Source organism: Gymnodraco acuticeps, unplaced genomic scaffold (genome assembly GCF_902827175.1).
Source record: "Gymnodraco acuticeps unplaced genomic scaffold, fGymAcu1.1, whole genome shotgun sequence".
Taxonomy (NCBI): Eukaryota; Metazoa; Chordata; class Actinopteri; order Perciformes; family Bathydraconidae; genus Gymnodraco; species Gymnodraco acuticeps.
Window position 1 is genome coordinate 20,632 of NW_022990529.1, and position 15,199 is coordinate 35,830.

A 15,199-nucleotide genomic window follows, 5' to 3' on the forward strand; every position below is an offset into this window, starting at 1 on the left:
AAAGTAAGGAACAAATAAACAGAATCACACGAAGCCTGTTAGTGTTACCTGACTTTATAAAGTGTGTTTTTTTTTACAACTGTGTGGTTGAGTTTTGCTCAGCGCTACTGCTTGTTACAACTTTTATTTGCCGTACTCGCCTTTAACTGTTAGCTCAGGTTAATCTCGCCCCCCTCCGACGTAAGCATGACGTATGCGGTTCTTGCTTCTAGACTGACAAGCTTTTGGTGCTTGAAAAGATCCGGATTCCAGAGCTTAGAGGCGGCTCTGCTTTGGTGTGAACAGGAAAAAACGGTGCTTTTCAGGCTCTAGCTCCGAACCGGCCCTGGAACCGCGTTGGTGTGAAAGCCCCATGAGAGATATTTGGTTAAAAACAACACAATGGTGCTCTAGGAGGAGATTCAGGTGATAAGGTGGGGGGAGGTTACCTTGGTTGGTGATTGGCTAATGGTTACACAAGCCAAAAAATCGTTATGACATCATATGAGATCAGCTCATTTTCAGACCGGTTTTTATATAAGTGGATCAGGACAAAAAGAGAGGGAATATTTGTCCCTGAAACTTTTAAAATCTCTAAAAGTGTCCCACATGTTGATGTAGAAGAGACATGGACAAGTGGATTTTGCATAATAGGTGACCTTTAAATTGTATGAACGTTGAGTCCTTATGGTTTAAGCTACCCTGTTAGATAAAACATAATTACTAGGAAGTCCCCTGTTCGCTGGTCTTGAAAGAAGGGAGGAAGGGAAGGTATTGGAAACATCTAAACCGTTTGAAAATGCCGTTGCAGTAAGGGATATCGTAGCATGATGCGTCACAAAAGTTTGTGTTTCCCTTTTGGGCCTTGTCCTGCCAGCTTTTGATACCTCGCTCTTTTTCAGTGCCTGAAAAGAAAAAAGCAACATTTAGTTGATAGTAGTTTTATAGTTGTTTGATACTGTAAGGATTTTGTCATACCTGGAATAGTGTTGTCCAAGATAAACCCAAAGAATCCTCCAATAAACATGTGGGTGGTGAAGAGCACAACAATCACTTGGTCCAGCTCTTTTATTCCTTTAAACAGAGAAGAGAGCAAAGGAAATGGCTGTTACCCAACAATGAATAGCTTGTGAAATAACAACCATAAATCTCGTGGGCAGGTTCCCTTTGTTCTGGGATGATCTTAAACCTAACCCCTGTCCTCCTCCACACAGAGGCCAGAGGTCAGATTTAAGTGTAGTCTACTAAAACCAAAAGAAAACAAATGTCCTCAAACTCAACAACAACAACAACAACAGGGGTCTGACAGTAAATCCTGTAGTACGGGATACAAGCTAATCCACACAGAGTCGAGTGATACATCTGTTGGATGGATCTCAAAACTGCTTTCTGGCTTTCCTGACCAGACTTTGAATTGTAATTCCTTTTACATGTCAAGAAATGGCATTGTCATCATCAGTAGTATATAAGGATCAGAATGAGAAACAGGTTTATTACCAGGTAGATTGAAACGTACGAGGAATTTGATTAGGTGTTGTAGTGCATACATAAAAGTAAAAAGACAATTAAAAACAGATAGAAAACTATTTTAACATAACTATAAAAACATTAAAACATATTTCAAAAAAGCTACAATACTTGTTGTATAACCTGAATCAAAAAGATAAAATATTGAATTGTTGAAGCTTAAGTGCAATCAGTAATCGGAAATGTATAGGAACATTAAGGATCAGTTTACCCAATTAAAAGAATACTGTAAATACATTCTGTCAGAGATTTGACCAGGAAGATTTGGTGTTTTTGGTATTTTTCTAAGAAGTCTTACTACCATGGGGTCCTTTAATCTGTTTATGTGTTATACCCGAGAGGATCCAAATATACCCAGCTGTGATCAAAGGCCTTTGTCAACAGTATCTGTGACAGCAAGTGTTCAGTGAGTGTTTAGGTTAAGTAACGAGTGGATTAGCATGCTGTTTCAATTAGCATCAAGTATTAGATGCGTTCTGTTAGGGTCTTGTACATTAGGCGCTTTCACACTGCGGTACTTTTCCCACAAAGGTTCATGTGAACTTAGTTCATGTGAACTCTTTTATCGCGTTCACACCAAAAAGAGCCGGTACTAAAATTAGTTCATGTGAACCTTTTTACCCCCTCGAAAGTCCCTGCTAGAGAGCAGGGACTTTCGAGCGGCTCTTTTGTGAGAAAAGAGCTACATTTCTGATTGGCTGGGCGGATTGCAAACCACGCCCCGTAAAACTCCCAAAAAGTTTTGTGAAGCCGCCATTTTATTATCCTCGCATTAGCATTATTATCATTAGCATTAACCCAGCGCAGAAACGCAGAGAGACTAACTTATGGCAACACAAAATAAAACATGGGAGTGGTGGAGATGAGGAGGTGTCGGCGTTCTGGCGATTTACTCGGAAGGCTTCAGTAGAAGCTGCTGGGAGTCCCAGCAGCTTCTACTGAAGCCAGTCCCCAACTCCGGGGACTTCCGGCCGGGGACTTTGGGCGGCAGTATACGCCGTGAAGTGGTTTGCGGCCTGCCAGTAAACCCAAAGCAGAAGAAGAACCAGTGACGTCAGCGGCTTCATTTGCCTAATCCTCCCTCAGGGACTTTTTCCAGTGTGAACGCGATCTGTACTTAGTTCATGAGAACTAAAGAGTTCTCATGAACTAAGTTCACATGAACCTTTGTGGGAAAAGTACCGCAATGTGAAAGCGCCTATTGCCGGGTCTTTTGGGGTTAAGGGACCAAGTTTTGGACACCCTCTACTCTATCTCTGAGATAGGATAGAGGAGGCAAAAAAGCCCCCTGATCTATGAGTATAAAACCAGGTCATCGGTCACAAATCATAGACTGGATTTGTTAACAATGATGGAACAATCTGATGGTAATTTGTCATTTTGACATATAAGAACACTGAAGGCAATCGACCAGAAGTAATTCACAGTCATTGGAGGGTTACAGACTGGAAGCCTTAGAGCCGTACTGCTTACTATCCTCTCTGGGAGGTGGAGCAAGTTTCCTTTCCCTGGGCCATATGTTACCAACTTAAAATGATCGGCTAAAGTGATGATTGTTTGCCAGTCGTCAGTGATTGCTTAGACCCATGACCGAAAATGACATAAAGGTGGTGTCTGAGTCACTGTGGCAAAGGAATCATTCCTCTGCTGGTTTTGAAATGAAAAGTCAGGGATGGGTATCTGTAGGATTTTCTCAATACTGATACCGGTACTGCTAATTGATTCCAGTATTTATCTTAACGATCATAGTACTATCCATAATGTTGTGCCAAAAAGAGAAAAATATATTACATGAAAGGTTTAAAAAGGATTCAACAAGACTTATTTTATGTATTCTTTTGCAGAAATAACTGTTTTACTAAACTTAACACAAAAAGTAAGGACATTTGTGTTTGGTAGATTATTTCTATGTTGTAACAATGCTTCTTGGCAATGAATATTATACTGTTGGAAAGCCTGTAAATAATCTACCAAACACAAATGTCCTTACTTTTTGTGTTAAAGGTCCCATGTCATGGCCATTTCTACTGATCATATTTCCATTGTTGAGATCTACTAACATAGATTTATATCGTGCACATTTCCAAACTCACATTGGTTTCTCATACAGCATCTCGGTATAGTATGTGTATTCACTCTCTGTCCTAAACGGCTTGTTGGAGCTCCTGCCCCCCCTCCCTGTGAGCCCAGTGGCCGCCTGCGAGACAGCGAGACACAGCGAAACCCAGCCCGAAACACACTCGCAGCCTGGCTGGGAGTTTGTGTGTGTGCTCAGGCTGAGTTCCGCGGTGTCTCGCTGCCTCGCAGACCCCACACCAGTGAGCCAGCTCACAGTGTCCCGCTCCTCGCAGCAGCGAGCCTCGCAACGTCCCGCCGAGTGTGTGTGTGTGAGGAAGTCCGCGGATTGGTCCAAACGTAACGGCTCCGCGGATGTAACGTAACGGCTCCGTGGATTGGTCCATTTGGACCAATCTGTGGAGCCGTTACGTCACTATAGCCAAATACGTCACTGTACCAAGGAAGAAAAAGAGAACTCTCCAACGAGGCGTTCTGGGGCAGCATAGACAGGTCTTTTCTGTGTTAGAGTTTTACTCGCTACAGGGTGTACTTTGAGGGTTTGTGACTGCAGACCGTTTACATAATAACGTAATAACCAGAAAAGCATGACATGGGACCTTTAAGTTTATATAGCTTTGCCTTTGAATGGTTTCATTGCCTCCATCACAAGAGCTGCATGTTTCTCACCAACCGTAGCGTAACACAAATAACTTTTACATCTCCATTCGTCCAGCAGCTTATCAGTATTACAGAACTGATCCAATTAAGTACCGGTACCAAGTTCATCTTTTCTCTCCATGACCTAATATATAGTATGCATAAATATAAGATTGTTCTGTATATTAATTATGTAATGACAATGATTAAATGACAGATAAGGAGAAACTAACCCCTGTAGCAGGTCAATAGATGTCCATGTATCTGATATATAAAGGTCTCTTGTGGGCTGATTCTCTGTAATCACTCCAGCCTGCTCCAATATCCTGAATTGGCCCATCTTGTGGTAACATGTGTGTTATGTGTTAACTGCCTATTGACGTTTTGTAAAATAGAAATATTGAATCAAGGATGGCAAAGAGCGCTCACGTAGTTCAACAAACACAGTCTTTTTCAAAGAACCCATCCAAACATGTGCAGGAACACACACACACTTCCTGCCCAAAGAGGAGCAGTCAAGAGTTCAAGGCACTCACTGAGATGGTTTTAAATCTCTCAGCCTGTACATCTAAAGGCATCTGGAAGAAAATCAGTGTTTACTGAGACAGGCCTCCTCTTGTGTGGCGCTATCAGAGGAGTGTTTCAGACCCCGGCCACACGAGGACGAAAACGGCTAAATGCATAGGATTAACGCAAACGCAATCGCAAACAAGCTTCCGTCCACACGCAATAGTTATCCGGATAGTGTCTGCCCACACGAGACAGCTCCGTTTAGCTCCAACCGCTGGAGAAGCTGCAGTACATATGCAGGAGCCTGTACGTGGCGCTGTAACTTCCTCCACAAAAGCAGCGAAGAAGCATGGTTGTCATGGTTGCCCTTCTGTTTATTCTCCGCGGTGGGGGCCGAGGGAACCGGGCAGAGTTTTTCGCCAGTCAACGTGTATTAAAGTTTAAATCTTCCGACAAAATTATAAAAGTGCCGGTCAAAGGTCTTCTTTGTTATTTATTGAGCTTTAAAACAAATGAATAACGACTCTATATAATATAATAATAAAATACACGGAGCCTCTCATTTTCCACCCTCTCTTTGGACAGCGTCAGTGTCTGTCTCATGTAGCAGCTGATCCAGTAATGAGTGACCCGGCCGACAGTAAAAATAAACATATTTATAACTAGTTTAGGTAGTTTGAGGTGTCTCCGTCCTGTCAGATTAGACTTCTCTCGCGTTTATGTCCATATCGAGAGAAAGATAAATAATCTGAATTCAGTGTGCAGTTTACTTTAACGCGGGGGTGAGCAGCAGAGGTGGGTGGGGAGAGGCGGGGCTATTGCGCAATCATTATCAGAAAAATGATCGCTGAAGCTGCAGTACATATCCACAAAAGCAGCGAGTAAGATCCCCCCCGGATGTGTAAGTCTGCTGTAGATGTTGCACAAAGAACTGTAGCATGGTCAGTAGCGTCCGGAGCACGATAGCAACTCTGCGATCCGCCATTGTTGTTGTTGTTGGTGGCGAAACACATCAGCAATGGCGCGGGGTAAACGGAGGTGAGCAGCAGAGGTGGGGGAGAGGCGGGGCTATTGCGCAATCATTATCAGAAAATGATCGTATAGGGCGCACACACGGAGCCGTTTGACCCCCCAGAGCGTTGCGTATGCCGTTCTATCCACCTTGGGACCCGTTATCGTTTCCTCAGTCGTTTAGTGCCGTATGCGGTCGTCCTCGTATGGCCGAATGGTCTATATGACACTAAACAGTAACGCAAACGGCCGTTTTTGTCCTTGTGTGGCCGGGGCATCAGGCTGGGGAGAACTTTATCTGAGCCTGGCAGTGACATGGGGGTTAGCCAAGAGGATTTGGAGGTAAGTAGCCTAGACGTAAAATAACCAGACAACCCTCATGCCCAGTGTCCTACTCTGGATTAGCTATTTTCTTTGGAGACACTTGACTCATGGGATCATGTTCTTATGTCTGCAGAGAGTAGACCTGTTTAATCTTAGGGATTGTTCTTTTGATAGCACTTCATAGGAGGTGGCCACAGAGACGCTCTGAGACCCATCAATGCGTAATGAAAGGCAGGGAGTCATCAGGTGAGAGCCTGAGATCGATTTATGATTGGATATAAAACATCTGATTCTTCAGTCTTGTACTTGTAAAAGTCATCTGATTTCATTTGTTAGAAAAAACGTTTCATGGCTCGATTAGAGTAATTGGATTCGGTTGTGTCAATATTTGTTACTTGTAAGAATGTATGTATGTTTTACAGTAAAGTAATGTAAAGTGGAAAATGTCATTTCTGCCCAAAAATATATTTTTTGTATTGACATAATCCAGCTGGAAACCTGAGTTTAATTTGGATTAAACCTGGGTTTGAATATGTTATAAATTGCTCCAACCTTTTTTAAGAACTACCAGGTTAACAAAATGGATTTATAAAGTAATAATTGGAAGGTTTTACAATAATTTAAAGTAAAAAACGAAATGCATTTTCAAATAGTTTTTCATGAACATTATTATTTTTCAAATTAACAATTATTTGTAAAATTAACTTTCATTAATTACTTATTGTCAACTACAATGAACTCCTTTCGGTTGTATGTCTGCTAGCAAGTAAAGTTGTAGTAACATCCATGTCTGTCCAAAATGCCGTCACTTCATAATGTATTACTTTTATTATAGTTCATTGTTAAGTCCAAGAGGAAGTTGGTGCCAGAAATACCCTCATGGCAATCAGGAGATAAAGCATTCACAAGAATTGGATAAAGGACAGGATGAATGGACATTTTACTTTGTCAATCCATGAGCCGTTAGACATTGTGCCAAACTTTTACAAATTTGAAGAAATACTGTCTCGCTCTTCATGACATATTGCGTTCACTAGAATAGGACAAATTGACAGTCAACCAAAAAAGCTGTAGATGATAATGATAAAATTGTGAAAATTGACTTTAGGCAGGTAGATTTTTGACCATTAAAGTATAATTTAACCCTGCAGGAGTTTTTTCAAGAATAAGTTTCCCTTTTTTGTAATCACCAACAATCTGTACACGCCTAGTAGAGTAGAAGAAGATCACCAGGTGGCTAATCATGAAGAATCAAGGCAATCCTCTTTGAATTGCTCTGACCCTCAAAAATCACTGTCCATGCTGCTAGACGAATAAAGGATCTCTGATTAAAAAAATGTTGTTTGACAATACCTTGATTATTTAATGAATGAACCCTTCAGCCTTAAACACCAAGCAATAACGAGCAAAAGGAAAATGTGAAGGTGTATAACATCAATATCAAGAGAAAAAAAAGGGTTAAATGTCTTTTGTTTTTATTTTGTAAAGCACTTTGAATCGCCACGTGCTGAAAAGTGCTATATAAATTGCCTTGCCTTGCCTTGCCTAAAGGTTAAGTTGTAAGCGTTTATTTAGATCTTTACTTTCTAACCACCCGTATAACAGGCATACAAACCACCTAAAATGTCTATCCCTGGTGTGCATTTGAGTTCAAAGAAACGATAACAAACGCAGGGTTAAGGTTAAGACAATTAAAATGGTGTATGCCATCTGTGCCGTTAGGATTTGGAAACACCTTAGCGTCAGAAGCTTATGCTGGCAGAACCACTGCCTCCTCCTCCTGTGTAATCTGTTGGAGGAGCAGTGGGTACTCTCTGTCCACATCGCTCCTCTGATGAGGATTCAGGGCTGGGATGTGCCAATTTCTGCTGATTCAAAAAATGTTGGCAAAAATAATCTATATATGTTCAGATTTATTTATTTAATCTTAAAGTCCGTTCCTATTACTATATAAAGAGCTTAGAAAGTAAGGACATAATACTATTCCTTTGTGCATGTGTTTGTGTAACAATGATCGTCACCAAATGTTTTGCTAAAAAAAAAGCACACTAACAAAAAAAGAGAAACAAGTAGGGAAATCAAAGTAAGTGTATACACACACATTACGTTTTTTTGGCCCATTATGAATATTGTTTAGGCATCACAACTAACCTGATTGGGATTTTGACAGGTAAAGTAATAAATAGTATTCTACCTACCCCCAAATGCCTTGTACTCAGTCATTACATTTTGCTCCTATGTTACTGTCCACCAAATGTTGGCGGAAATAATCAATATATGTTCTGATTGTTTTATTTAATCTGAAGGTCTGTTCCCATTTTAAAGAGCTTAGAAAGTGAGGACACATATACTATTCCTTTGTGTTTGTGTCCTAGTGAATTTATGTCTGAAAATCACCTGTGTCAATGATTGCCAATTTCTGCTGATTCTAACTTTGGTTTTCACAAGACAGTAATACCAATGATGCTGTGGGTGGGTTTAAACAAAAGGTGCTATCTTCTCAGTTATTTATAAGATTTAGATGTAAATTCCTGGAATTAAAAGCTGAAATACTGACCTTTTGATGTCAAACCTTGTTTTCAGTGTACGGCAACAATAAAGCAATTGGCCTCGCTGTTCCAATAGTTTTGGAGGGGACTGTACTATTCCTTTGTGTATGTGTATTAGTGAATGTATGTCTGAAAATCACCTGTGTCAATGATGCCGGGGTTGGAGTGAAACCAGGTTGGTAGAACCAGTCCGCTGAAGGTGGAGAAGCCGAGGATGAGGAGGTTACGAGACGAGTTGAGGTCCACGTACTGGAGAGGAAGAGGCATAGAGAGAGAATCTTTATTTGTTTTTTCTAGGCCTGCTGGCGGCCATCTCTGTTTTGTAACTTCACTAAAATGTGATTAGAAATAATTAGAAAACTCGATAAAGGAATTAATTCTATTTCGGTCCACGACTGACTTATTTGGTCTCATGATAGGAGAACTGAGGCCATCCTAGATCAACCCTGTCTATTAAAGTGCTCCTTAATAACTAAAATATAAAGAAGCAACCTTTATTCAGTCCTAATTCACAGATTAACCGGGGGGATTGTCACAGTTCTGGCTATTTCACATACTTTACAACGTAATGTTACTAATAAAGAGCATCACAAATACCTCATTACTGCACTGCTCTATTGAAAACCACTATTTTGTGTATTTACATAATACTGTACCTCCCATACATTTTAATATCATGAAGACTCCATGGAGCTTCAATTCAAAGCAAACTAAATAATCATAGGACCATACAATTGTATCCTGTTGCTGGGAAAAAACACATAATGGTAAAAAAATACACTGCCTGGGTGGGACGTTGGCTCTCAAGGCGTATGATTCAGTATCACAATCTTAAGTACATACAGAATATTTTTTGTATTTTGATTTTCGTATCCTGGCATACTCCCTCGATTCCTCTTTGCCTGGAATATAAAGAACCCCCCACTGAAATACTCTACGTTTTTACTAGTGGTCTTAAAAGGAGCAGTTTGAGACATTTCAATAAAAAAGGCCAACAGTTACATTCTGTAGCCAGAAAGCTCATAAAAAGGGCTGACATAGTGGGTCCGATTTAGCATTGTAGTATTTCATTTTTTAATCGAATGTTTCTGTCAGACTTCTGCTCCAAATTCCTTCTCAGTGTGTGAGCTGGGAAAGTATGGGAGGGCCAGGCCCGGTTCCAGAACAAAATGACTCAGGGTGCATCTGAGATTAGAGAGGGTGCAGTGGTAAAGTGCTATTTTTATAAGTGGGGAGTGGACCCCAAGGCAGGGGTGGCCAACCAACAGAGGTAAAGAGCCAATAATCTTCCTGTGTTACTGCAAAGAGCCACATCATACAGTACACAGGCACACATGCTGGGTGTATGTCCCCCGACCTCTCTCTCTCTCTCCTTCTCTCTTTTGCTCTCAGCCTTTCTGTGAGCTCCCTCACTCTCTTCCTCTATGTGCCCCTCTCTATCTCTCACACATACAAAATGAAAATCTAAAAATGAACAATAATTGACACACACACCCTCTCACATACAGAAACACATACCTCCGCTCAGCCAGATTTCCTATAAATGTCACAGTCCATGATATTGACAGAAATGGACTTAAACCTCTCCTACCAGTATTAAGACCAGAGGCAGTTATAGTCAACCATTAATATTGTGTCTCACACACAAACTCTCAGTTAAAAACATTTGAAAAAAGTAGTTATCTTACTATGCATGTTGCTTCTTGAAACGTGCAGAGGATGTGGAAGGGGCTCAAATGCATGAAAGGGCACATTTGCGATCTTTGCGACTTTTTTCTCCCTGTCTGTATCTCACACACAGATTCATGACAGTTATTTAAAAATAAATGTAAATATATAAAGTGTATTTTTGTTAATTCTCCTCAAATGACATCTCAACGTTTACCTAACCCTCTGACTGACAGAAGCTCTGCTGACAGAGATGCACTTTCTCTCTTGTTTATTTCTTTACCGCGAATCACCAAATTCGGGAGCCCTTCTGTGTCAGCTGCCAGCTTTCCGGGAGCAGGCCTTCTCACATACACATATTCTTTCACACACAGTGACGTCACGAGCTACCCACAATGCAACACGCGCCATATATATATATATATAAATACGCCATTTACCTGGAGGTGCTAATATCCTGGAAGTGCAAATATAAACAGCTAGCTAACGTAGCCAGGCAGAGCACACTAGTTTTTTTTTCTGAATTAACAACCGAAGAAATCGCTGCATGTCTTCGGATTACATCTCTGGACTTGAGGGGTGTGCTCTAGGTCGTTACCAGCGTAAACTAGAGCTGTGTGGGTTGTCCGATTGCCCTTACAGACTGCCTGCAGATGTATGGAAAAACGACTGTGGCCTTCGTCGATTTTGGCTGCATCTACGTCTAATTTCTGGAAACACCAGGTGAATACCCCACTTGTCACAATAATATTATCATGCCATTGCATATATGTGGTATTTTAGAGTTGACTAGATATTGATTAAGGCAATAGACTATGATATTCAGTACAGGAAGCTTAGCAACACCTAGACGGTGTACGGCTGCTTGCACCTCGCGTAAAACGGCGGATACCGGAAGTACGGTGTCGCGCTCGGCCCAATACCCGTATGTGTGTGTGAAAGAATACCACTGCAAATTGTTACCATTTTGATTTGACAACATTATATTGAGTTATTACGGTTTTATCTGAGTTATATTTCTGCCAATCGGAAGCAGATCTCTCCCTTCACTGTCACATCGCGAGTGCAGTAAAGCCCGCCTCCAGTACTGCAGGATCTGCATTCTGATTGGCTAAAGCACTTCTTTGTTGAAAACTCTGTGTAACGATTAGGCTGGAACTTGTGTGTTGTTAACCCTTTGTGAACTGGGATACATCTAGGGGGGTCCGGGGGCATGCTCCCCCGGGAAGATTTTTTTTAAATGTTGAAATTAAAAGCATCAATCTGGTGCACGTTGAGAGCAAAAATGAAGAGATCTATGGATCTATGTGCTCTTTGCTTGATTCATGCCTTCCCAGTCCCTTATCACGTAGCCTATAAGAGCATGGCGCCAGTTTTTGTAGCCGGTGAAGGCATCTGACTTACTTGAACCGAAATGTCTACATGCATACCAGAAGATGGCATATTTTTTACATGAATATTCCAGCCAATCTCTGTTTTGAAACCATGAGCTGCAAAATGAGTAGCCTACAGACGAGTTGGGCACTTTTTTAAATATACCTGGGCAGGCTCTGTTTTGCCGAGGTCCTCTGGCACTTGCGGGCCGCTGAGGGGTGGCGGTGTTTGGGGCAACAAAGACGGCTGCGGCTGCTCCGCCTCTGTGGGCGAGGCGGGCAAAGCCGGCGAGTCGGGCGTTATTGTCCACGACAGTGGCCGCGGGTAACGTAATGTCCCCATGATCTGAACTGTTATTACCTGCAGTAGATGCAGTGTTACTGCTGGCGATAAGGGCTGGTTGTTTTAACAATTTTCTGATGTCCATCACTGACTGCTTTGTAAGAACCTTGCAGATGACGAACGCGCAGCGGCACAGGTCACGCTCACCTGACATAATAATAACGTTACTTACAGTTTAAATTGAACAAATAAATGCAGCAGACAATGTTATTTAATCACAATTACAATTTATTTTATTTCAACTAAATTCTTCTTCTTATTATTACTACCATTATTATTATTATTATTATTATTATTATTATTATTATTATTATTATATATGTAATATTTTTTACTTTTTTTTTTCACTTCTCATTTTATTTTTTTCACTTTTCATTTTTCAAATGAGGGTTTTCAAACGACTCAACTGAGGGTGCAATGCACCCTTATGCACCCCCGTAGAACCGGGCCTGGGGAGGGCTGACACTGTGGTATTTATTTAGTAATATATAACGTCAATAAAATGTTCTGTCGAAGGCAAGGCAAGTATATTTATATAGCACTTTTCAAAACAAGGCAATTCAAAGTGCTTTACAAAAAATGAAAGACATTAAGAAAATGGCATTTAAAATCAGTCATTAAAAAGAAAAGCTAATAAAATAAACATTAAAAGAAAAAATACATGGATAAAAGTTAAGGTGCAGTCTAAGATATGAATAGTTCAATTAAAAGCAGCGACAAAAAGAAAGGTCAATATATCCCTTTTTTATTTATCTGTATGAGAAAAGTAGGAAATCCTGTAAACGTTTTTTGCCAGGAAAATATACTCAATTGTAATGCTTCTTTTACATTTTCGACAAAAACCGGATTTTACCTTTTACGCAATATAGCGAAGACCTCGACTGAGCTATCATGATGCTAAAAAGTTTGTTTTTGTTCTTCTTGACTACTGTACCACTGTTGCCTACCAGCAGCCATTGCAAAGCTACGAACCAATCACAATGCTGCTGCCAGGGTTCAGACAATACATTAAATTGGGGATCATATAACTTGTCTTACACAAACTAAAGTGGCTCCCTGCACCGCTTTGAAAGGTTTAAAGTCTCTCTCTTATTTTTAAGGTACTTAATGGCTTTTTCCTCTTTTTATATCACAGGTTCCATCAGAGGTTGCGCTAGACTTTTTCGCTGCCCGTCATTTTGACGGACAGGATCGTAAAATTTCCGTCAAAATCCATTATTACCCGTCGGTCTGTACACAACTGACCGGGGGGGGGGGCTCGTGAAATGTTAGCGCCGGTGTTAAGCCGTGTTGTGTATGCCCACTGCACCTCGCGGGAGCGCGCCACAGCGTAAAGCATAAACTCCCAGACATTTCAATGATTTGTACGGCATAGTTAGGTCTGGAAACGAAATCAGGGCTTAACACCGGAGCCCTGCTGCGGGGAAACTTTAGCGCTGTTCTGAGTTTGTTCCAATCCGTCAAATTTACGGACTGCTTTCAGATTTTTCCGTCATTGCCAAAAGAATTCCGTCATAGACGGAATATATTAGGTTAACGCGACCTCTGGGTTCCATATTGTTTTATGAACCTTGAGGAACCCCAAGATATTTCACAGCTGCTCTTTTAACGATTCCCTAAGTTAAAACAAAAAACGTTGGGGTTGCTACTTAGACCTGTAACCCCCCCGAAAAATATGGCACACTGTAGATTTTGATTGAAGACTTGCTGACTAAGTGGACATATTTTAACACACTTTAATAGGTATCCTTTTAATATATCTCTAACTACCAGCCGTCTGATTTTCATTTTTTAAGATTAAAGATCAAATAAAATGTACTTTATTAATCCCAATTTTGGAAATGTTTTCGTTGTAGCAGCATAAAACAAAACAAGGCATTGCACATAATAACAAATTAAAAGATGAGAAATAAACCATTCTAAAATATGAATATCTCAAAATAGAAATAAACCAGTATTAGATCATTAAAAAAATATATATATACAGATGACCGGGAAGATAAAAAATCTATAAATTGTCTCACAAATAAAAACACCAGAAAACCTATTTATTTATTTTTTGTTTTTTTTCACTGTCTTTACTATAATATGTTTCTGTTTTGATTTGTTCATTTGCAAACTTTTAATATTTATTTATGTTCTAAATCACTTTAAGCTACCAAATTAAATAATATATTTTTTTAATAGATCCATTTAGACATCTTATGTTTTATCTTAGATTTTAAAAGTCAAAGGGCCAGAGCGGCACACCTAGAAGCAGCTGGACTCAGTATTCAGTTCATGGGCCTCTTAGCAGGGTGGATGAGTATTGTGTCTCAGAGTATTCATTTCCCAAGGAAGGCTGGCGTCTAAGGGATGTTTTGGATACAGTGTCCACAAAAAAACATTTGATACTGTATGTTAAAATATTGAAATGTGTTTACCTGGAGGTTGGATATCCCCACTGCTGCGATCATTCCAAACATAACGAGGAACATTCCTCCAATGACTGGGTCTGGTATGGTGATAAAAACTGCTCCAAATTTCCCAAAGATCCCCAGGACGATCATCAGAAGTCCGGTTGTCTGGAGGACCAGTCTGCTGCCAACCTGGCAAAAAACAAGCACATTGACTGGTTATCTTATGTATACATGCCAGCCATATTCTTACCAGGACTGTGCAATCAACAAATAACTTTTGAAAAGCATACACATGCCGGACCCTTCGGCGGGTCTGAAACCACAACATCTGCAAGCAACAGTGTCTGATGGCTTCTTAATATTTAATAAACTATGAATGTTTCATATCCATGTAACGGGAAGAAACTCAGCTAACTGATGATTTTATTTATTTTTTGCAAAAAAAAACACAAGGCTAACGCTGAGCCTCTGAATTAGCCCTGTGCGAAAAAATCTTAACGCCGTCAGAACTCTAGCTATACCGATCGATATACTTATTGGATCTGCACAAACAAGTTTAGATAACATCCTGAGAGTCCAGAGATTATAGAAATAAAAGGATCATCACTGAGCGATCAGAACTTGTGACAGGGGAAGCAAATCAACCTGGTCTCACCAGAATGTGTGACTCCACCACGACTCCTTAACACGGCATTGCGTGGTGGAGTCACGAACATGTTCATACAATAATGAATACATATGTCAATACGTTTCTGTTTTTGTAGTGTATTTGCCTTTTGTAGAGATTTTTTATTTATTCTT

General features: G+C 40.4%; 1 protein-coding gene across 2 annotated transcripts in view; it reads right to left on the minus strand.

The window, feature by feature from the left end:
* Positions 1–568: 568 nt before the first annotated feature.
* The window catches only part of LOC117553375 (solute carrier family 23 member 2-like), an 85,427-nt gene continuing 70,796 nt past the window's right edge, over positions 569–15,199 (minus strand). For both annotated transcript variants that reach the window (XM_034227272.1, XM_034227271.1), the window contains exons 9-12: positions 14,423–14,587; positions 8,756–8,864; positions 958–1,053; positions 569–884 (exon numbers count right to left, since the gene is read on the minus strand). In XM_034227272.1, the coding sequence (XP_034083163.1) occupies positions 703–884; positions 958–1,053; positions 8,756–8,864; positions 14,423–14,587 (552 nt within the window). In that variant the 3' untranslated portion in view covers positions 569–702. The remainder of the gene's footprint in view (positions 885–957; positions 1,054–8,755; positions 8,865–14,422; positions 14,588–15,199) is intronic.